Raw genomic sequence first — 24568 nt, 5'->3', positions numbered from 1 at the left:
GAGGTATAACTCCCTCATCTGCCCTGGAACAAGGTGCCTGAGTCCCAAAGCTAAAACATAAAAGCAAATCCCACCTAAATAATGAAAAACATCCTTTAGACAAATATCATATGTTTGCACGTATAGGAGGATTAGGAGGAACTTAACTGAGGATCATGGGGGAGAAGAAGGGGGGAAATGGTGGGGGAAAAGGAGAGGCAAACCAAGAGAGACTCTTGAATGCTGACAAAAACTGAGGACTGATGGATGTGGGGGGAGGGGGGGATGGGCATGGAGGAGGGCACTTGTGGGGATGAGCACTGGGTGTTATATGGAAACTAATTTGACAATAAACTATTTGTAAAAAAAAAAAAGAAAAAGAAAAAGAAAAAGAAAAAAAGAAAAACCTCCTTTAACTGACGTGTAAATCTTTCCTCTCTACTCACACAGGAATCCTCTCAGGGAAAAAACAAAAAAATTTTGTTTCCAGGCACTAAAAATAATGACTAGATCAAGAACTTTTCGAGAAACTATCTAACCAACATTGTTCAGGCTGTGGTCTAATTCTGGGCCCACGACTACAGTTTACCAGGCCGAGGGGGCTGCCACAGAAGTAAACCTACAATATCTCCCAGAGAACATGTCAGGAAAAAAGGTAGAGGGAAAAATTAAGTGAGCAAATACTACGCTTTAGGTGTAATATGCCTGTGAATCCTGGGAAAGGCCACCTTCCATTCTGCTGTGGTCTCTAATTTTGCCTCTGGTTCTTCACTGGGACTCTCAGGGCAAATTTAGCACATCAATGGACAGTGACACTTCAGAATAAGGAACACAACTTTCAAAAATAATGATGGTACTTTACAACTTGATTTTCTACCAGAACTGCCATTTGAAAACATGGACAGGGACCCGTAGGTGGCTCAGGCGGTTAAGCATCAGACTACAGCTCAGGTCATGAACCCGCAGTCCCTGAGTTCAGGCTCCACTTCGGGCTCTGTGCTGATGGAGCCTCGAGCCTGTTTCAGATTCTGTGTCTCCCTCTCTCTCTGCTCCTCCCCTGCTCACTCTTTGCCTTTGTCTCTGAAAAATGAATAAATCCTAAAAAAATTTAATTAAAAAAAACATGGAGAAATGATTATTGCAAAGCCTTAAATAGATGTCTTGCTTACTCTTATTTCTGCTTTTGCCCAGTAATGACTAAAGCCCTTCAGCATCAAAAAATTAAATATCAAAACAAACACTAAGCGTCTTTCACAGTTGCTTAAGGGTTCTTTCACATTTCTCGCTTCCCATTGGATTATAAAGGGAAACCAAATCTTCTAAAGAATCCTTAAGATTTGTATTTGAACTTGGGGCAGGGAAAAGGGCAGAGGAAAAAGAAAGGGACGCGGCTTTATTCCTGCACTGTGAACTCCAAATGAGAACATATTTTCACATTATATGTTCACTCACGGTATACTCGCTCTATAATGAAGTCCTGTGAAATAGTGTTCTTCTGCTAATGGTATGCAAGTGGACTTGTGGTTATTTTAGGAAGATAACATCATTATCATTACTTATTGCAGTGTTTCCGGCAGGGGGAGTCCACATTTTAACAATCTCAGAAGTGTCAAAAACCTCACGGTAAATGTTTGAAAAATAGTTCCAGCATGTACAGATAAAGACAAATAAAAAAATGGTTTCAAATATCATTAAGTGGTATTAAAAAAAAAAAAAGGAAGCAACAGTAATGACCTCAGGGGGAGGTAGGGTGGAAAGAGGGTTACCTTAAAACACCATTGTAAAAATTTTTAATTTCTTTTTATTTCCAAGAGAGACAGAGACAGAGACAGCGTGAGCAGGGGAGGGTCAGAGAGAGAGAGAGACTCAGAATCTGAAACAGGCTCCAGGCTCTGAGCTGGCTGTCAGCACAGAGCCGATGTGGGGCTCGAACCCACGAACCGTGAGATCATTATCTGAGCCGATGTCGGACACTTAAGTGACTGAACCACCCAGGCACCCCAACACCATTCTAAATTCGTATTTCTCCATAATCAAGTCATCTTCGACAAAGTACACGGTCTATAAGCTTAGCTCCTAACAGGATTTTTAATAGTACTGTTTCGCTTTCCCTAAGAGATTAATTACCATGTTACACAACACTCAGGAATATAAACCCAGCACTTTGACATTTTCTCTCCACAGTTAAGGGAAAAACAGTCCAAACAAAAATACTTAAAAAGTTTTCTGGTCCTCTCTTCCCATGAAAGCTCATCTTTTTATCCTTGTCCCCTTGCTAACCATACACACCACTGGCATTTTTCTATCACCACAGCCTCAATGGGCCAGAGAGGAAATCTACAAGTACATTCGTTCACTACCTGGTTCCCAAGCTTCATTTCCCTGCCACTGGATTTGTTTGTTTGTTTCTCAGTTGATGTTCCACCCCCTAGTTCTGGGCATCCAGTTCTGTTCTCAAATTCAACACCTAGTCATAAATTTCTTTATTACCAACTTTGATTCCTTTCTTCACCTCATATTAGAAAAGGGTCAGATTCTACCTTACTTACAACTATGTTATGAATTTGAAGACAGACATTTTTCACTAGGCTAACTTATCCTAACTCCTACAGCAGCGTTTATAGAGGTCACAATTAAACACATAAAAACACGCTGTTATTCTTCTCTGATATATGTCAAGTCCATCTACAATGAGCCATCTGTTATTTTCCTATGCCCATGTAACATTTCCAATATTAGGTCAAATCAGCAGAGTCTTCCCTCCTACTGAGAGGCTTCTGTCAATTTCCTATTCTTCTTTCCAGTTCTCTTTCCTCAGAACCTAAAGACTTGGTCTTTCTGAAACTGAAAATTACAAGGAGCTAATGTACATGGTAACAGTGAAGATACTGCTATCATATAATTCAATAACTTTTTTAAAGGATGTGGGACAGAATTTCATAGTCTTTAAGAGAACAGAATCAAAATTTCATAGAGCTTATCTTTTAGATTTTCATACAAAATGGATATTGGGCTTCAATTAGCATTTCAGCGTTTGCTAAATCAAAACCCTAAAAGGAAGTAAATGATGTTATTGTTGAAGTCTTGACAAGTATTATACCAATTTGGATTTTAGTCTTTTCTTGAAACGTTTTTAAAATTATAGCCAGCAGAAAATAAGACACCTATTCAGATTTTGAAAAGTTGAGTTTAATTTACAGACCTAATAGAAAACTGCATGATCTTAGAGTTATTCATACTTTTCATTTCTAAGCTTTAAACACAAAGACATTCAGTTTCCAAAGAACAGACTAAAAGGATTTCTCACTAAAGCCAAGACAAATTTCTCCAGAGACATAATAGTCCTGTCCCTTGGCTCCCTGTCACGCAGGCAGGAGGTGTTGTCCTGGAAACAAAGCACCACTCTTCAGCTCAGCGTAAACACCAGGTCCAGCACCAGATCTATCATCAACTTTACAACATGGGAGGGTCAAAATTCCTGCAGAAGGATAACATTTCTGAGTTTGACTAGGTACCATCATTTACACACATACACTTACACATGTGCACACACACAGTCTTTCTGACCATCTACATACACACTTCTTGCCTTTGTTTTTTTCCCAGCTCAGTAATGGCAGAGACAAACTGCTGGGCTGCACACACTTTTATGACCAACAATTACACATCTTTCAATTCCCTAAATACTCTTCAGTTGGTGCGCTGCTTTCTAGTAAACCCCAACTTGAAGGATGCACTTCTCTATGAGACATGATCTCCTGAAAGTATTTCTCCTGTCTGCTATTTTCAGTTCCTAACACGGCAGCTGACTGGGTATTCTGATGGTGCGATGGTGTCTCAGTTTCCCCCGAGACAGTTTCCCCCCTCAGTTACATCCAAATGATAAACACTTGGTGACAAAAGTTACAAAATATTAATATCACAGTTTCAATTAATGGAATAGAATTTGTTATATCTGAGTTCTGGTCCTGACTTGGCCACTGCCTCACCTGCCTCCCTTTATCTATGTATCATGAGTGGGTTTGAAAATCAAGTTTGGAAATGGTCCATATGCCCTCACAGGCCCCTCACTAAACAAATACGGTACTCAGTACCTGTGAGAGAGTAGAAAATGTATGTTGGGTCTCTGCTCCCAATTCCTCACACAGATCTCCTGAAATCCCTATAATTTCTTAGGTGACAAGGAGTATCTTTTGTTCTAATGAGGTGACTCCATGTGGGTTGCTGGAGGGGGGCTGGTCATTGGAAAGACCATGTCATGATTAGACTCTTGGAATTTTCGATCCCCACCCTTCATTTTCTTCAGAAGGGAAAAGAGCTAAAAACGAACTTAATGATCAATCATGCCTATGCCATGAAGTCTCCATAAAAATCCCCAACTATGGAGCTGGGAGAGCTTGAATTGGTGGACACAGTCCAAGAGCAGCAGCCTGGAGAGGGGACAGATACTCCCCGCCCTTGCCATGTAAGCCTGCCCTACATGTCAATCCCACCCAGATGTTCATCTGCATCCTTTGTCATATCCTTTCACAATAAAGTGACAAATGTAAGTCAATGTTCACTTGAGTTCTGTGAGCGGCCTCAGCAAATTTACCAGATCCAAGACAGGAGTCGTTGAAACCTCCTAGTACACCCGGGCTGTGAGAAGCACAGGTGAAAAACTGGACTTGCAGCTGTCATCTCAAGGGGGGAGGGGCAGCTTTGCAGGACTGAGCCCTTAGCCTGCGGAATCGGATGCTGTTTCGGGCAGACAGTGTCAGGATTTTGCAGACCACCCACCTGGTGTCTCAGGGAACTGCGGCACATCTGGTTAGAATAAGTGAAGTGTGGTGAGTGGGGGAGCAGCGTGAGTCAAGGACACATACACGAGGCAGGACCGGCTTTTCCCTACACAGGAGGAGACACTGAAGGGTTTCCTGTGATAGTCCCACTGAAGCCATGTGCATCCTCAGTTCTCGACACAGTGCTGCAGGGGCCACAACCCCTCGGTGACGGTTTGTAGAGTCAATACATGATATCACACATGTGGTCACCCAGCTCCCAGCAGCTGTAATCACAATTCAGAACCGCCCTTGTTGTGTTTTGATTCTTGGTCCTGGCTACCTCAAATATGCCAGAATGGCAGATTCTCTGGAATCCTTCGTTTCATTTCCTCATGATCAAAATGGGATTCAAATGAAATAAACAAGAGTAAAAGAGGTAACAAAGTCTCAGGAGAAAGTGAAGACATTCTCAGAGAAGCCTAGACAGAAGGCATTATTTTCTTATTCCAGAAGGGCTTCTCATTGTTGCAGACTTATCTGCAAACTAACATTTCATACTGCATTCTGGCATCTGGTTAACATCAGTTTGTGTTTTTGTTTATTGAGTTATGTATATGCACAGAACCAACATTCTGCTTATTTCTCGAATTTTTTTTTTGTCAATCTGTCTAACGCTACCCACTGTGCCAGATCATCTGCCCACCTGGCTGGAAATCAAGTTGCTACTGAAGTCTACGCTTTCAGATTCCAAATGCAAAATTACTCAACTGTGTAATAACAAGAATGTCTCATACATACCCCAGAAAAACACTCAAAGAATGAAAACAGAATTAATGCCAGTCTAGATAATAGTATTTTCTTATTACATAGTCAATTCAGATGTGCATAAGTATTAAACGTGTAATCCAGGACTAGAGTACATACACTGCCTCGCATTCCTTCCTCGCCAGTGGCAGACATCACTAGTCAAACACAAACTTTGGCTCTGAACCCAGATGCAGCCTGAAAACCTTTCAACACTCTACTCCAGGTGCATGTGACCAACTGACCAGTGTTGGCAGGTGAGGCAATACTCCTTTGTCCTCAGACTGTGGGTAAATAAGAGTAATTCTTCGATCAACTTGATCTCTTCAACAACTCAGACACCCACCTTCCAGACTATTAGACACCATCTTACTGTAGTGAAGAAAATCCAAGTGGAAGAAACAAGGATTCTGAAGATGATGTGGTACAGCCCTCCCATTTATCTGGTGAGAATCCTGGGGCTCAGAGGATAGAAGATCATCCAGCTTCCCCTGAGTTAGGGAAACTAAGAGGAGACAGAGGTAAACGCCCTTTCTATGTATCACACCAGCTGAGCCGGGGCTGGCCATGAAGGTGAAGGTCAAGAATACTCCGATTCTTTACCCACCTTCCAGTTCTCCCACTTCCAGAAGAGTGCCAACAGCTTTGGTATGCATCTGTTACATTTCCCACCTTACTATCAGTCTCTCAAAAATATTTTTTTTTGTGGCCAACCTGAAGAAGGAAGCCTTTGGATTTCACATTTGCTAACAGAGCAAAATTCTAAACTCTCCAAAGACTTCCTTCTACACTTACACAATGGCCCTGAAACCTTCAACTTTATTCAAGACCTATAATATGTGTTTTTATCCAATGGTCTTAAAAACTGGATTTTAGCGGAGTCTGAAAGAGCTTATAAATGTTTAAACTGTATACATGAGCACATATGACAGAGACTATCGTGCAATATTTCAGGCTAATATCACTGATAAATTTTCTATGCTTACAAGGACACATAGAAAGAACAAGCTAAAACCTCCAAATAAAAGAAATCCATCATCTTACCAAAGCTTAATTTAGTCATTTGTTTTATAACTCAATGGTATTTCTATAGGATTCCGAAGTACCAAGAACCAGCTGTTAATTTTACAACAGCACTATGCAACCTCCGAAGTTCTTAAATGACACAACTAACAGTATCATATCACAAAGAAACAAGCAGACAAAGCAGGAACACATTCTTTAAAGGGGTTTAACGTTTAACCCAGTATGAATCAAAACACTGATCAAAAGATTATTTTCTCACATGACCCATTATGACCAGGAACAGAAAAATTTCAGTTCAAAATGATTTTTTTTCATGTTGTAAGGTTACCTTTAAAAGGCACACATCTTTAATGTTTTTGCATGTAATATCAGAAAAAAATAATCCAAGATACAAGGTTTTAATTCTAGGAAAATGTTTTTCTGTATTCATACAACTATAAACCACATACACAAAACTATTGGTTATTTAATCACAAATGAGGCCGAATCATCTTTAATAAGAAGGCAATAATAAGGTAACTTCACATGCCCGGAATGTTAACAATGCCACTGAATTAAGATTCTGAAAACACAGAAAATAGATCACAAAACAGATTCTAGTTAGAACCATTCACAAATGAAACATAAACATGCCAAAGAAGTATTACTATTAACAAACCACAAGGTACAAAAATAACAATCGAGAGACACTACACCTATTTATTGAATACAATTTAAGCATGCTTACGAAGAAAAGAATCAAACCAGAAAGTGTCAACCTACTTCTTTTCCCAGTAAGCGTGGCTAACAAAGGAACTACACAAAGGCTGTAGGATCCCAGGACCAGCAGTGTCAATAAGGTAGCATCATAGTGCCTCTCTGAACCAGCCGGTGGGGTGAGTGTAGAATTGATAAATATTTTTGAAGAAATCTCCGTCTCTGTACAACTGCGAAATCCTCCTGGTACAGTCATTTAAAAAGATCAAAGCAATCTTAGGCAGGAACCGCAGCCATGTTCCCTCCCCTACCCCTCATGCTTGCTCTCAGTGAATTAGAATGGAGGGGGGGAAAGATCTGTAAGCTCCGAGGCACCACACAAAACAGATTAAACCAGCTAGCAAATCAAACTAAGAAAGACTCGTTGATTTGAATGCTGAATCTGCAACGGGGACGCATCGCCACTAGACGGGCTCTGTGGGCATATGGGAGACTCCTTTGTGACAGGACAAAAAAGGAACGGACAAAAGCATTTCACAACCTCCTTCGGAGAGTCAGACACAGTACTGAAACGGTGGCCAAGTCAACATGGCTGTCAATGGAAAATGCGGGATGGCGGCACTGCGGGACAGGTCTGCCTCCAAGTGTCACGAATTCCACTGCTACCCGGCCCTCTGAGGGCACACTGCCGCTTCTCTCTGGTCGTCTGGTTTGAAAATTCACACTGCCGACAGAGTCAGACACCTTAAAATAACACACGTGTGAACTTCCTTTTCAAATCCATGGAGACTCACTGGTTACATGCAAACCTTTCTGACTTTATGCCACAGATTTTAAAGCGCAACACTAAGCAGATACTACTCTGTTTTCATTTTTTAAGAAACACATTTTAATATCCCCGGAGTTCCGGCACACAGCTACTTACTAGCCTGGGAGACAAGCTGGTGCTGCTAAGTGACCTCTCGGAAATGTGCTCATTAATTCGGCGCCTTCTCCTCACACATTCACAGTCTCAATTCTGTCACAAGCTGGCTGAGGGCCCCGGACCAGCGACAACCTCTCTGAGCCTCAATTACCTCATATAAACAATTGGGGTAGTGGCGCAACTTATTTGCGAAAGAAAAAAAAAAGAAATAATGCATGGCAACCTCACAGCAATGCCCGCACACAGCAGGTTCAGTAATTAGGACTCCACTGTGTCCTCGAAACAGAGGGAGCTGCCCTCCTCCCCACCTCACCCGAAATAATCTTAGGACATCCAGCATTCTAGCTGTCCACGTAACTACCCTCTTCAGCTACCTTTCACAGAAGGACCACCTCTTTTGCATCCCATATCCCTGCCCTCATCTACTGTGGGGCCCGAGCATAGCAGACACTCCACAACTGTTCCAAGTCATAAATCCGTGAATTATTTTGTAAGGAATTTTAAAAAGGAAGTGAGCAAATAAATACGAAGCCCTAGTACATCCTCTGAATGAAAAAGATGGCTCAACTGATTCGCCTGTTTTATACGCGGAAAACAGAATTCATCCTAACTGGAAACTTTAGAAATATGCTGAGTTTATATTACTTAAAATTAGGGTTCAAGTTATACTAGTAAGAGTACATGGACGCTAGCATCTAGAATATAAGATTATAAAACACGCATCTGCAAAATACAGTCTCTTACAAAGAAATCAAACAAGTTCTCATTTTGATATCCAGGTGGGTTCCAACAGCCCTTACACTTGCTTTCATTCCTTAAACTGAAAAACACCACTGCTTCCGATGGTACACTTGAGAATCTTCCATGCAGAAAACATACCGGGTGCCTTCAACACAAATATTTCTCTGTTTCAGAGCATGTCCATCAGAAATGAATGTCACTTAAAGAATTTGCTCTTCCTGCCAAACTTTTAGAGGCATTTCAAAGGAGAAGCAGTATTCACATTTTCCCCAAATTGCAGAATCAGAATTCTGTTAATTATCTGTAGCACATTAGATTTTCCTTGTAACTATGGTTTCAACGACCCGTGAAGTTTGGCGTCAAACCGACTTACAGTTATTGCTGTAAGTGCTCAGATCACTGTGGATGCTGGCAACAGAGGACGCGCTTCCTGTCCTCCTCAGAGCAGAACTTTTCAAAGACGTTTTGCGTTTAGGAAGTGGTCTAAGCAAATTCACCCAAGACGGCTGTGCATTTTTCAAGGATGTAGGTTTCCCTTGAGATTAAAAAAAAAAAAAAAAGTTTCTACTGCTATTCATCTTGAAAGTTTTTTTTAAAATAATGTTTTTATTTATTTTTACAAGAGACAGAGCATGAGTGGGGAAGGGGCAGAGAATCTGAAGCAGCTCCAGACTCTGAGCTGTCAGCACAAAGCCTGATGTGAGGCTCGAACCCACGGGCCATGATATCATGACCTGAGCCAAAGTCGGGCGCTTAACTAACTGAGCCACCCAGGCACCCCAAAAGCTTCAAGCTTATAAACTTAAACTCCTGTACTATATACTGAGTTAAAACACAAACTAAATATTCAGAATCATGAAATCTTTAAATAGCCTTGATTATTTATTTTTGGTAATTCAGAGGCGAGGATGAGACCATGGGGACCTGTGAAGGGTAGCTCTAACCGTATAACCTGAAGTAATTAATGCAGGTCTTCATGTGATGGAGACGGATCTAAAGAGCCATGTGACGTACGGGTTTTTGGCAAAGTTGAAATCAAAGCTCCGCCCATACCACTAATTAGAAAGTAAACAAATTCATCCATTCACACACTAGGCTACTGTATTAAAAAAAATAGATTAAAATTTAAAAACCCAAACAGAAAGAACATTTCAATATAAGGATGAAAAACTTCATTTAAAAAAAATCTAATGCCTACCACCAGGTGGTGCTCTATCATTCTTTTTTTCATCTCTTCATTTTTACTGCGTATTTAACAAACTTAAATGGTCTTCACTCCAAACTTTTCTTTCTTGCAGCAAGAGTGTTCCACCTTATCAACGAACTATGTAGGCTTGGTTTTCTCTGGCATATTTGAAACCACACTATCCTAATACTCATACCTGCCACCAGTTTACGGGCATTTCCCAAGTTCAATCTTTATGATGCTCATGGACCCCACCTCTCTTAGAGAGTCTGCTTCATTTACTTTACTCCAATCCTTGCCCGTGTGGATGAATCCCAAACTCTCACCTGTAGCCTATCCTCCTTCTAAATACCAATGCCACTTGCATTTTAAATTCCTTGTTGAATATTTCAATTTGGACACTTGGATACCCTTCTCCCTACTTAGGCTAATTGTAACTCCAATTTTCCTTTTCCCCAGCCTCAGAACACTGCAGTTGTCTTTCCCCCCCCAGGTCCCCATATAATCTAGCACAAAGACTCTCCATGTTACGAGTATTCCACAACAAAACTATAAAGAGTTGAAAAAGACCTAACATAAAAAACAGCAGGGTCACATATTCCTACTGGCACCGGGGGTGAGTGAAACCGTATTTCTGGGAAGTAATGGCTCATTGCTGTATTGCTCATAGAGATTTCATCTTAACAGAGAAAAAAGGAGGTTAAACTCCTTAGATCTGTCATTTAAAGTCACTCACATTAAAACTCTACCGATCTCCAGCCTCATCCTTGTACTTCTTAACCGTAAAAATCAAAACGTCAGTTATTTTATTAGCAAAAGATGAGTTTATTCAAGAATGGCAGAGAATTGCAATTTGAGACATGCAAGCTACAGCAAAGCCCCAGGCAAGTCTGTCAAACATAGGAGAGGCATGCTCTTTTATAGAGGACCGTGTGAATTTGGGGAGGCTGTTGAAAGTAAGAAGTTCAGGGGAGTAAACTGGGAGCTGGAAGGAGAGTGGCTTCTCATTGGCTGAGGTGGGACTGGCCCTCATTGGCTGGGCTGTTGCTGTGGGGAGAGGGGAGGGAGCCTTCCTTCCTCCAACTGAGTTAATAAAGTAATATCCACTTGCAAGGTTAGTGTCTTTTGTTGGGATTACTATGGAAAAAGTGGTGGTAAGGCATGAGAGCTCCCCCTGATTCCACTTGAGCCAGGTTTCCTGTTATTAATTTTCACACACTATTCTTTTACATTGGTGTGTGCTCTGCTACAAATAATGTAGTGTTCTGACACCAGGAGATACATACATACATACATATATATATATATATATATATTTTTTTTTAGATAAAGTGTGTGAGTGCATGAGCAGGGAAGAGAGGGAGGGGGAGAGAAAGAAAGAAAGAATATTTTAAACAGGCTCCATGCTCAGCACAGAGCCGGATGTGGGACTTGATCCCGTAACTGCGGGGTCATGACCTGAGTCGAAATCAAGAGGTTGCTCAAATGACGGAGCCACACAAGCACTCCACCAGGAGGTACTATTCTGATTCACGAGGCACATCCTTTCTTTTCAAAGAGGTCTTCTTCCTCTCAATCTAAATCCTACAAATCCTCAATCTGTCCCTTATATTTTGCTGTAACAGCTGTATAGGTTCCTAAAGTCCTTCCATCCTTTGTAACTCCATCATGTTAAACTCCTGAACATGAAGAAGAGGTCATGACCCAATCTAAAATTTGTGACTCCTCATTACCTATAAGATGATCTTATTTTATTTTTGATTCTCTTAATACTTAAAGACCTAAATGGCAGTCCTAGGGTTGATTCCAACTTCTCCCCCATTATGCTTTGCCATGCCCGTCCCTGTATACACACACACACACACACACACACACACACACACCTTATTTTTACTCCTCCAGGCCTTTTCACTCTCTTCTTCTGTTAATGTCCATTGTTGAGAATGCACTAGCCTCTTTTCCTTGCAGTCCCCTATCTTGCCTGGTGGCTACAAAGCTGACCTTTAAATCCTTGCCACTCATATCGAATCACAACCTCCACTTCAACAAGATATGTTAAAATATACCTACATACGTAGGGGACGGAAAGCCCTGTTGAGAATCAGAACTTTGTAAAGCCTTTCCTGCCAGGTCACTGTCCTGTGAGCCCCATCTTCTGTTACCATACCCACACCTGCTTCCACCCCAGGATTTGTGTCAGGAGGGCTCTCACACTACTTTCCAAGGTCCCTGCAAACAGGAATGGTACCTGATCCCATTCCATCCCTCAGGACCTAGTTTTCTAGCATGGTGGGGTTTAATAAATATTTGCTGAATGAATTTTTATTGTGAGGCCAAGAGTAAGGTGTGGGAAATAACGAGAGGTTGGTTGAAGGGGAAAAAGTTTCAGCCATAAGAAGAATAAAGTCAGGGGATCTAATGTACAATGGTGACTAGTTGGGAACACTGAATTATGTAAGTGGAATTTGCTAAGAGTAGAACTGAAATGTCCTCACCAATAAAAGAGAAATATGTGACATGGGAGATAGGTTAATTAACTCCGTAACTAAAATCCTTCTACAATGTTTATCAAATTAGCACAATGTACAATTGAAAGAGCTTACAATTTTATTTGTCAATTTTAACTCAATCAAGCTGGGAAAAAAATGTAAAATTATACTGATCAGAGTAATAGCTACTAATTTTTTTTCAGGGGTACTTGGGTGGCTCAGTCACAAGTTAAGAATCCTACTTTTGGTCTCAGCTCAGGTTATCATCTCACAGTTGGTCATGAGCATGGGGCTCCATGCTGGGCGTAAAGCCTGCTTAAGATTCTCTCTCCTTCTCTCTCTCCCCTGCATATGCTCTCTCTCCCCCTCAAAAAGAAAAAAAAAAAGTTCCAAGGCCGAGAGTAAATATATTTTGATCATGTCTTCTCTCATCATCTACACGGAAACATTAAGCACTTAATTTTTACAGGCTTATGTGTCCTTTGTTAATATTAATAGACTCTTCAGTCTGTTAACTAGATAAAAGGAAACATCTTTATAGTCCTTATAATAATTAGCAAGTAATAGATATTCAAATATTAATCTGATTTTTAAATTTACATTTAGCTATCAGTTTGACTTGCCATTGGAGGTACAGAAAAACAGATCTTTAGAATATGAATTTACTAAATTACAGCACCAACATGTGAGGAGCCCTCCTCCTCATCAGAAACAATGAGCAAGGCTGAGTGCATGACAGGTGAAAATTTTGGGGCTCTAGCCACAGTACAGTCAAGGCTCAACAAGTTTGGAAAAGCAACTTGTTTTTCAGAAAGGATGTTTCATAGCACTGTTTCTAATAGCATCGAAAGTTCAGGCACTTCTCAGCACGGCTCAGAATTACTACAGACCTGCACCCTTTCCGATTCCAATACATAGCCTGGCACCAGAAGCGAAGTTCCCCGGCCAGCCTGCAATGCCCATGACCTGCCCTATATCCCATTCTCAAGACTAAAGGTCCTTCCCACCCAGCCTCACCCCCTCCACCTAATGACAACTTGTAACCCTAGTAAGTCTTGCCCATTCTATCATTAGTCTGTCTAATGGGCATTAAGGGTCCTGAACAAAGCCTCCTCTACAAAAGGATTAGCCCTTCGAAACTCATAATCATCCTAAGAGTACACTGACATTACTATTCCCAGCTCATAGATGAGAAAACTACTTGGGTAGTCAAACGGCTTACTCGGGTCACACGCCTAAGCAGTGACAGTGAGGCCTGGGAGGCATGCAACTTACCACCAGTCCAGGGTTCCCTCTGTGTGTCACAGAACAGAAGCATCATGGTTAAGGAAAGAAGCATCAGGCTGGAGGCCAAATTGAGCTCCTCCTTCTAGAAGGGGGGCTCCCTTAGTGCAATGGTAAAGTGGGGATAAAACAAAGGTGTTTATTTAACTGTTTCACCAACCAGCCCAATGTTTAACTCAGGAGCAAAGGTGATCTAAAGTACCTGTAAGTGGACTTCATAGGAAGAAATAGTAACACACACACATCATAAAAAATATTAAAGGGAAGACAAGGCAATATTGGGCTGAGAGACTAACCCAACCACCAAATTCTTACACAATCAAAGCCTTACAGGACTGCTCTCACAGTCCAGGAGGCAGTATTCACTGCACAGCATCTGACCTATCTCAGATGTAAACCATGAAGCTTTAACATCTACCTACAGACATAGCCCTGGCGTTGATAGTTTATTTTAAGCTCACACTGTTAGCATAATCTTACACAGAGACAATAGATTTGTTTTAATCCTGTAATTACTACCATCTTTTGTCTAGGGTAAACACTTGCACTTGGCCTTAGATAGTAACACAGAGAGTCTACTGGATTTTAAGTATAGCTCCCATCAACAGTCAATTTACTTAGATACCTACCTTGGAAAATCTGATTAGATGTACTGTATTTAACAACAGAACATCACTGAGGAATACCTTATAAAACTAAAAATCCAACAGAATGCTTTATTAATTGAAAAAGGTATTTATATTACCCTATTTTTAAAATTTACACTCACTTACATATTGAAAAATTCCAGAATTTTATGAGACTGTTATACCCTATATAGCACAGTGGGAAAGAGTGAAAAAGAAGGAAAAGAGGCAGAAATGGGCAATTTTCCCTTCATACTTTATATTATTTATTGCTTTGTGTCAATTTTATTTTTCAATAAGCATATTTTATCATAAAAACTAATATTAAAGTCAGTGGAGTCAAATATTTAACCAGTTAAAAGATGCTCAAGACAGATACAGAAACCAAGGAAGGATAAATTGGNAAAAAAAAAAAAAAGTTTCTACTGCTATTCATCTTGAAAGTTTTTTTTAAAATAATGTTTTTATTTATTTTTACAAGAGACAGAGCATGAGTGGGGAAGGGGCAGAGAATCTGAAGCAGCTCCAGACTCTGAGCTGTCAGCACAAAGCCTGATGTGAGGCTCGAACCCACGGGCCATGATATCATGACCTGAGCCAAAGTCGGGCGCTTAACTAACTGAGCCACCCAGGCACCCCAAAAGCTTCAAGCTTATAAACTTAAACTCCTGTACTATATACTGAGTTAAAACACAAACTAAATATTCAGAATCATGAAATCTTTAAATAGCCTTGATTATTTATTTTTGGTAATTCAGAGGCGAGGATGAGACCATGGGGACCTGTGAAGGGTAGCTCTAACCGTATAACCTGAAGTAATTAATGCAGGTCTTCATGTGATGGAGACGGATCTAAAGAGCCATGTGACGTACGGGTTTTTGGCAAAGTTGAAATCAAAGCTCCGCCCACACCACTAATTAGAAAGTAAACAAATTCATCCATTCACACACTAGGCTACTGTATTAAAAAAAATAGATTAAAATTTAAAAACCCAAACAGAAAGAACATTTCAATATAAGGATGAAAAACTTCATTTAAAAAAAATCTAATGCCTACCACCAGGTGGTGCTCTATCATTCTTTTTTTCATCTCTTCATTTTTACTGCGTATTTAACAAACTTAAATGGTCTTCACTCCAAACTTTTCTTTCTTGCAGCAAGAGTGTTCCACCTTATCAACGAACTATGTAGGCTTGGTTTTCTCTGGCATATTTGAAACCACACTATCCTAATACTCATACCTGCCACCAGTTTACGGGCATTTCCCAAGTTCAATCTTTATGATGCTCATGGACCCCACCTCTCTTAGAGAGTCTGCTTCATTTACTTTACTCCAATCCTTGCCCGTGTGGATGAATCCCAAACTCTCACCTGTAGCCTATCCTCCTTCTAAATACCAATGCCACTTGCATTTTAAATTCCTTGTTGAATATTTCAATTTGGACACTTGGATACCCTTCTCCCTACTTAGGCTAATTGTAACTCCAATTTTCCTTTTCCCCAGCCTCAGAACACTGCAGTTGTCTTTCCCCCCCCAGGTCCCCATATAATCTAGCACAAAGACTCTCCATGTTACGAGTATTCCACAACAAAACTATAAAGAGTTGAAAAAGACCTAACATAAAAAACAGCAGGGTCACATATTCCTACTGGCACCGGGGGTGAGTGAAACCGTATTTCTGGGAAGTAATGGCTCATTGCTGTATTGCTCATAGAGATTTCATCTTAACAGAGAAAAAAGGAGGTTAAACTCCTTAGATCTGTCATTTAAAGTCACTCACATTAAAACTCTACCGATCTCCAGCCTCATCCTTGTACTTCTTAACCGTAAAAATCAAAACGTCAGTTATTTTATTAGCAAAAGATGAGTTTATTCAAGAATGGCAGAGAATTGCAATTTGAGACATGCAAGCTACAGCAAAGCCCCAGGCAAGTCTGTCAAACATAGGAGAGGCATGCTCTTTTATAGAGGACCGTGTGAATTTGGGGAGGCTGTTGAAAGTAAGAAGTTCAGGGGAGTAAACTGGGAGCTGGAAGGAGAGTGGCTTCTCATTGGCTGAGGTGGGACTGGCCCTCATTGGCTGGGCTGTTGCTGTGGGGAGAGGGGAGGGAGCCTTCCTTCCTCCAACTGAGTTAATAAAGTAATATCCACTTGCAAGGTTAGTGTCTTTTGTTGGGATTACTATGGAAAAAGTGGTGGTAAGGCATGAGAGCTCCCCCTGATTCCACTTGAGCCAGGTTTCCTGTTATTAATTTTCACACACTATTCTTTTACATTGGTGTGTGCTCTGCTACAAATAATGTAGTGTTCTGACACCAGGAGATACATACATACATACATATATATATATATATATATATTTTTTTTTAGATAAAGTGTGTGAGTGCATGAGCAGGGAAGAGAGGGAGGGGGAGAGAAAGAAAGAAAGAATATTTTAAACAGGCTCCATGCTCAGCACAGAGCCGGATGTGGGACTTGATCCCGTAACTGCGGGGTCATGACCTGAGTCGAAATCAAGAGGTTGCTCAAATGACGGAGCCACACAAGCACTCCACCAGGAGGTACTATTCTGATTCACGAGGCACATCCTTTCTTTTCAAAGAGGTCTTCTTCTTCTCAATCTAAATCCTACAAATCCTCAATCTGTCCCTTATATTTTGCTGTAACAGCTGTATAGGTTCCTAAAGTCCTTCCATCCTTTGTAACTCCATCATGTTAAACTCCTGAACATGAAGAAGAGGTCATGACCCAATCTAAAATTTGTGACTCCTCATTACCTATAAGATGATCTTATTTTATTTTTGATTCTCTTAATACTTAAAGACCTAAATGGCAGTCCTAGGGTTGATTCCAACTTCTCCCCCATTATGCTTTGCCATGCCCGTCCCTGTATACACACACACACACACACACACACACACACACCTTATTTTTACTCCTCCAGGCCTTTTCACTCTCTTCTTCTGTTAATGTCCATTGTTGAGAATGCACTAGCCTCTTTTCCTTGCAGTCCCCTATCTTGCCTGGTGGCTACAAAGCTGACCTTTAAATCCTTGCCACTCATATCGAATCACAACCTCCACTTCAACAAGATATGTTAAAATATACCTACATACGTAGGGGACGGAAAGCCCTGTTGAGAATCAGAACTTTGTAAAGCCTTTCCTGCCAGGTCACTGTCCTGTGAGCCCCATCTTCTGTTACCATACCCACACCTGCTTCCACCCCAGGATTTGTGTCAGGAGGGCTCTCACACTACTTTCCAAGGTCCCTGCAAACAGGAATGGTACCTGATCCCATTCCATCCCTCAGGACCTAGTTTTCTAGCATGGTGGGGTTTAATAAATATTTGCTGAATGAATTTTTATTGTGAGGCCAAGAGTAAGGTGTGGGAAATAACGAGAGGTTGGTTGAAGGGGAAAAAGTTTCAGCCATAAGAAGAATAAAGTCAGGGGATCTAATGTACAATGGTGACTAGTTGGGAACACTGAATTATGTAAGTGGAATTTGCTAAGAGTAGAACTGAAATGTCCTCACCAATAAAAGAGAAATATGTGACATGGGAGATAGGTTAATTAACTCCGTAACTAAAATCCTTCTACAATGTTTATCAAATTAGCACAATGTACAATTGAAAGAGCTTACAATTTTATTTGTCAATTTTAACTCAATCAAGCTGGGAAAAAAATGTAAAATTATACTGATCAGAGTAATAGCTACTAATTTTTTTTCAGGGGTACTTGGGTGGCTCAGTCACAAGTTAAGAATCCTACTTTTGGTCTCAGCTCAGGTTATCATCTCACAGTTGGTCATGAGCATGGGGCTCCATGCTGGGCGTAAAGCCTGCTTAAGATTCTCTCTCCTTCTCTCTCTCCCCTGCATATGCTCTCTCTCCCCCTCAAAAAGAAAAAAAAAAAGTTCCAAGGCCGAGAGTAAATATATTTTGATCATGTCTTCTCTCATCATCTACACGGAAACATTAAGCACTTAATTTTTACAGGCTTATGTGTCCTTTGTTAATATTAATAGACTCTTCAGTCTGTTAACTAGATAAAAGGAAACATCTTTATAGTCCTTATAATAATTAGCAAGTAATAGATATTCAAATATTAATCTGATTTTTAAATTTACATTTAGCTATCAGTTTGACTTGCCATTGGAGGTACAGAAAAACAGATCTTTAGAATATGAATTTACTAAATTACAGCACCAACATGTGAGGAGCCCTCCTCCTCATCAGAAACAATGAGCAAGGCTGAGTGCATGACAGGTGAAAATTTTGGGGCTCTAGCCACAGTACAGTCAAGGCTCAACAAGTTTGGAAAAGCAACTTGTTTTTCAGAAAGGATGTTTCATAGCACTGTTTCTAATAGCATCGAAAGTTCAGGCACTTCTCAGCACGGCTCAGAATTACTACAGACCTGCACCCTTTCCGATTCCAATACATAGCCTGGCACCAGAAGCGAAGTTCCCCGGCCAGCCTGCAATGCCCATGACCTGCCCTATATCCCATTCTCAAGACTAAAGGTCCTTCCCACCCAGCCTCACCCCCTCCACCTAATGACAACTTGTAACCCTAGTAAGTCTTGCCCATTCTATCATTAGTCTGTCTAATGGGCATTAAGGGTCCTGAACAAAGCCTCCTCTACAAAAGGATTAGCCCTTCGAAACTCATAATCATCCTAAGAGTACACTGACATTACTATTCCCAGCTCATAGATGAGAAAACTACTTGGGTAGTCAAACGGCTTACTCGGGTCACACGCCTAAGCAGTGACAGTGAGGCCTGGGAGGCATGCAACTTACCACCAGTCCAGGGTTCCCTCTGTGTGTCACAGAACAGAAGCATCATGGTTAAGGAAAGAAGCATCAGGCTGGAGGCCAAATTGAGCTCCTCCTTCTAGAAGGGGGGCTCCCTTAGTGCAATGGTAAAGTGGGGATAAAACAAAGGTGTTTATTTAACTGTTTCACCAACCAGCCCAATGTTTAACTCAGGAGCAAAGGTGATCTAAAGTACCTGTAAGTGGACTTCATAGGAAGAAATAGTAACACACACACATCATAAAAAATATTAAAGGGAAGACAAGGCAATATTGGGCTGAGAGACTAACCCAACCACCAAATTCTTACACAATCAAAGCCTTACAGGACTGCTCTCACAGTCCAGGAGGCAGTATTCACTGCACAGCATCTGACCTATCTCAGATGTAAACCATGAAGCTTTAACATCTACCTACAGACATAGCCCTGGCGTTGATAGTTTATTTTAAGCTCACACTGTTAGCATAATCTTACACAGAGACAATAGATTTGTTTTAATCCTGTAATTACTACCATCTTTTGTCTAGGGTAAACACTTGCACTTGGCCTTAGATAGTAACACAGAGAGTCTACTGGATTTTAAGTATAGCTCCCATCAACAGTCAATTTACTTAGATACCTACCTTGGAAAATCTGATTAGATGTACTGTATTTAACAACAGAACATCATTGAGGAATACCTTATAAAACTAAAAATCCAACAGAATGCTTTATTAATTGAAAAAGGTATTTATATTACCCTATTTTTAAAATTTACACTCACTTACATATTGAAAAATTCCAGAATTTTATGAGACTGTTATACCCTATATAGCACAGTGGGAAAGAGTGAAAAAGAAGGAAAAGAGGCAGAAATGGGCAATTTTCCCTTCATACTTTATATTATTTATTGCTTTGTGTCAATTTTATTTGGCACCGAGCATATTTTATCATAAAAACTAATAAAATATTATTAAAGTCAGTGGAGTCAAATATTTAACCAGTTAAAAGATGCTCAAGACAGATACAGAAACCAAGGAAGGATAAATTGGATCAACAATTAGAGTAAGTAGATTCTAACCATTTCGATTCCTATGTCTCTGCAAACATTAGGTAATTTTTACTCATTTTAAGTTTACTAAGAAAAAAAACAGCTAAGAAATCAATGGCTTAGTTGATGGTTTTATAAGGCTGTGATGAAAGCACAGAACTGAGGTCCTGGAAAGTTCATGATACCATAATGGTACGTTCCTAGGAATGGAAATTAATACCAAAGAATGAACTGCCAAATGGTAGTCCTTTGTTCTGACACTTAAATGACTCATTGTCCAGGAGAAAGCTCCCAGGGCATTCACAGGTATGTAGCGTAATCTCGAAGCTCCAATCTGGCTTCTTCTGTTCCCTAAGGAAAGGCCTGAGAAAAAAGGTGGGTCCCACACTACTCACAAAATACCTTCAAAGTAATGAGGGCAGCTTCCCAAGCCACAGAAACATCCACCTGTCAAAGCAAGTTCTCTTCTCTGAACTCTCAGCCAGACTAGAATGAATTCAGCTTCAATGTGTTTTTCACAATATTACTGAGCATTGAAAAAAATGCCCTGTTCTTTACATTTGATGAAATTTAAAGGTTCTGAAGATGCGTCAATGAGTCAACAACAACAAAGAAGCACCTTGACTACGAGATTGCCTTTATTAGAAGACACAGATCTTAATAAAAATCTGGACAGTGGATTCACAGGAGAGGTTGTGTTACTCAAGTATTTACTAGCTTACATACTGAGGTAACTGCAAAGTAAGGTAATTTGCAAAGCGCACCTGTATAGGGTGCTAGAAACACTTGACATCTTACTATGGAAATCATTACCAGATGTTTACAGTAGTAATTATGAACGCTAGAAAATACACTGAATCTCATTAAAATTTTAAAAAATTTTAATATTATTGTCAAATTGGCTTACATACAACACACAGTACTTGTCCCAACAAGTGCCCTCCTCAATGCCTGTCACAATTTTTTACACGATTGTGGTTTGCACGGCTTAGTAGGTGCACAGGCATGTGGAAGAAAAAGAAAATGAGGCTGGAGAGGTGGACAGTTTACTGTTAAGGATGGCATTAAATTCCAGGCTGAGTTTTAGATCTTAGTTACCCTCATGTCACAGGCTGCGAAGAGAGGAAGGTGGGCGACTGTAGCTTCTTGGCATCTGCCCTGGAATTTGATCAAGTGGTGGTCACTGTGTAACCAACTAGCAGGAAGAGTTTGAAATCAGAGAACAACTTAGAAGGCTAGTGCACTTGTTAGCGCTAGAGGCCGTGGGAATTTTCACTAGACAATGAAACAATTACGGAGGTCATTTTGGAACATATAAGCTACCCGTTAATATATACATAACAAAATATAAATTATTGTATTTTGTAAAATACAAAAGACATCAATAAAGGCAGGGTCATCAACTACTAGTCAGGAAGAAAAAATAACAGATAGACACAGTTAAAATATAAAACATGAGAATATATTTATAGCTATAATTACAACTTGGGTTCTTTTGGCATAATTATGTAGAGAACGTGATCTTTGCATTAATTATCTACAGTAGCTGGGGATTATTACAAAACTAAAGTCTACTCAAAGGGATAAAAATATAATAAGTTATGGGAGAAATAAATTCTACTCAAATCTGTGGCTGCAGGTTCATTTTAACTTAACCCAAAAGGACAAAGTTTTCCCATCAATACTAATGTAGATGTTAGAAAATTTAGCTTCAATGGTCTAGTGTTATTGTCTAAAAACTACTTAAATAAACCTGGTAAGCTTCTTACAAAATCACTACTATAAAAACAATCAAGAGGTTTTCAAGGGAGCAGGAAAACAAAAAAGATCCTTTACTTTAGCAATAATAATAAGTAGTTGTTCCCAGAGACATGTACATGTATGCACCATTTCCACACCTTTATTAATAAGTGATGTTATGGAAAAAATTTTTAAATGAAGAACATAAAAGATTTGACTAAGTAAATATACATGTTAATTCTTCTCTCAATTAATATATTCATTGAATGGTATTCCAATCTAAATCCACATGTGATTATTTTCAGGTGGGATTTGGAAGAACTTTTCATAACCAATTTGAATTAAAGTAAGAATAGCCGAAAATTCTGGAACATAAAAATGAGACAACCACGACTCAGAAAACTATGATTTTTTTAAAAAATGAGCAAACTACTGGAATAGACCTTTCTCCAAAGAAAACATATAATGGCCACAAGAACACATGAAAAAGTGCTCAACATTATTGGTCATTAGGGAAATACAAATCAAAACCACAATGAGACCCATCACACCTATTAGAAAGGCTATTATGTAAACAAAACAGAAAACAAGTGGTGACTAGGATGTGAAGAAACTGGAGCCCCCATTCATTGCTGGTAGAAGAGTAACATGGTGCGGCTGCTGTAGAAAATGGTCTGGCTGTTCCCCCCAAATTATAAATGTAACTGGCATTCTGGGCATACACCCAAAATAAACGAAAGGAGGATCTTCAAGAGGTATTCATAATACTCAGAGTGTTACTCATAATAAACACAAGGTAGAAGCAACCCAAGGTATCCACTGGCAGATGAACAGGTAAACAAAATGTGGCCATACTATGAAATATTTTTCAGTCTTAAGAAGGAAGGAAATCCTCACACAGGCTCCAACATGGATGAAACTTGAAGATGTTATACTAAGTGCAATAAGCCTCTCACAAAAGGACAAATACTGCATGACTGCTCTCACAGGAGGTCCCAAGAGCAGTCAGATTCCAAGACACCAGAATGGCGGTCCCAGAGCCTGGGGGATGCACAGAGAGGTTTAGTGTTTCATGGATAAAGAGGTTCAGTTGGAGAAGGCAAAGAGTTCTGGAGACGGGATGGTGTGCTTACTGTATAACAAAGTGAATCGACTTAATGCCACTGAACCACACACTTAAAAATGTTTAAAATGGTAAATTTTATGTAACTTATTTTATCACAATAAAAAAATGAATTAAGAAGGAAGATAGGCTACTAGTTATATTATAAAACAGAAAAATAGTCTATTATTGGCATAAAACTGTATTAACAGATTAATAAACTGGTGTATAAACCCCAGAAAAATAAAAATTCAGAATAGGAGAAGGAAGAGTTTTCAGATAAGTTAAAGCATTTATTTCTGGTGTTAAGATAACTGGATTTAAAAAAATTAAAACCTGAGTATGAATGATGCTGGGGTTAAAAGCCGACAATCCAGAGCCAGACTGCTTAGGGTTTGAACCCAGCTCCAGGACACCCTGGCTGTGAGATTACTTAACCTCGCTGTGCTTGTATTTCTCATATTAACAGTGGACATGATTATAGAGGTACTTACTTCATAGGTTCTTTTCAAGATTAAGTTTCCATTTTTATTTTTTAATGTTTATTTATTTTGAGAAAGAGAGAGTACATGTACAGGAGAGGCAGAAAAAGAGGGAGAGAGAGATTCTCAAGCAGACTCCGTGCTATCAAAAAGGACCCTAACATGGGGCTTGAACTCAGGAACCATGAGCTCATGACCTGAGCCAAAATCAAGAGTCAGATGCTTAACCGACTGAGCCACCCAGGGATCTTTTAAGTTTTTATTTTTAAAATACTTAGAACATGTAAAATGCTGGCACATATTACATGATTACCTAAATATCATGCCACTGACCAACACAGACGCGCATGCACACGAAAAAAGATTGGATTAGAAAGGGTTTAGAACAAAACCATACAAATTAACCGTAACTAAATACAGAGCAATCTCTTTTAGTAGAGAAGATCATGTTGAGCATAAAAACCTACGGAAAATGAAAGGAAAAGATGTATCTGACCATATAAAAAATTCAAGAATTTAAAAGTCGCCATATACGAAATAAAAAGGCAAATAATAAAACACAGGACAATAACAATGAACAATAACCAATCATCACAGAATCAATTGCCTCAAAATATAAGGGAGCAAAAGCTCTAAACAGTAAATAAAAATCAACAATACAGTTTTTAAAACTGTTTAAACTGTGTCTAGGGGTGCCTGGGTGGCTTAGTCGGTTAAGCATCCGACTTTCGCTTGGGTCATGATCTCGCGGTTCGTGGGTTCGAGCCCCGCGTCGGGCTCTGTGCTGACTGCCAGCTCAGAGCCTGGAGCCTGTTTCAGTCTGTGTCTCCCTCTCTCTCTGACCCTCCCCTGCTCACGCTGTCTCTCTCTCTCT

At 39.9% G+C, this 24568-nt stretch overlaps 1 protein-coding gene across 8 annotated transcripts in view; it reads right to left on the bottom strand.

Annotated features, from left to right (window-relative positions):
* MTUS1 (microtubule associated scaffold protein 1) overlaps positions 1-24568 on the bottom strand; it is a 176584-nt gene that overhangs the window by 72927 nt on the left and 79089 nt on the right. For 4 of the 8 annotated variants that reach the window (XM_077772474.1, XM_077772504.1, XM_077772476.1 and 1 more), the window contains exon 4: positions 9308-9469. The exons of 3 other annotated variants lie outside the window; for them this stretch is intronic. In XM_077772474.1, coding sequence (XP_077628600.1) covers positions 9308-9469 — 162 coding nt within the window. Of the gene's footprint in view, positions 1-7334; positions 9276-9307; positions 9470-24568 lie in introns of those variants that run through there. One more of the 8 variants, XM_077772521.1, reaches the window with a different exon arrangement.

This window comes from Crocuta crocuta, unplaced genomic scaffold (genome assembly GCF_008692635.1).
Source record: "Crocuta crocuta isolate KB4526 unplaced genomic scaffold, BGI_CrCroc_1.0 scaffold140, whole genome shotgun sequence".
Classification (NCBI taxonomy): Eukaryota; Metazoa; Chordata; class Mammalia; order Carnivora; family Hyaenidae; genus Crocuta; species Crocuta crocuta.
This window is presented reverse-complemented; position numbering and strand designations above follow the sequence as displayed.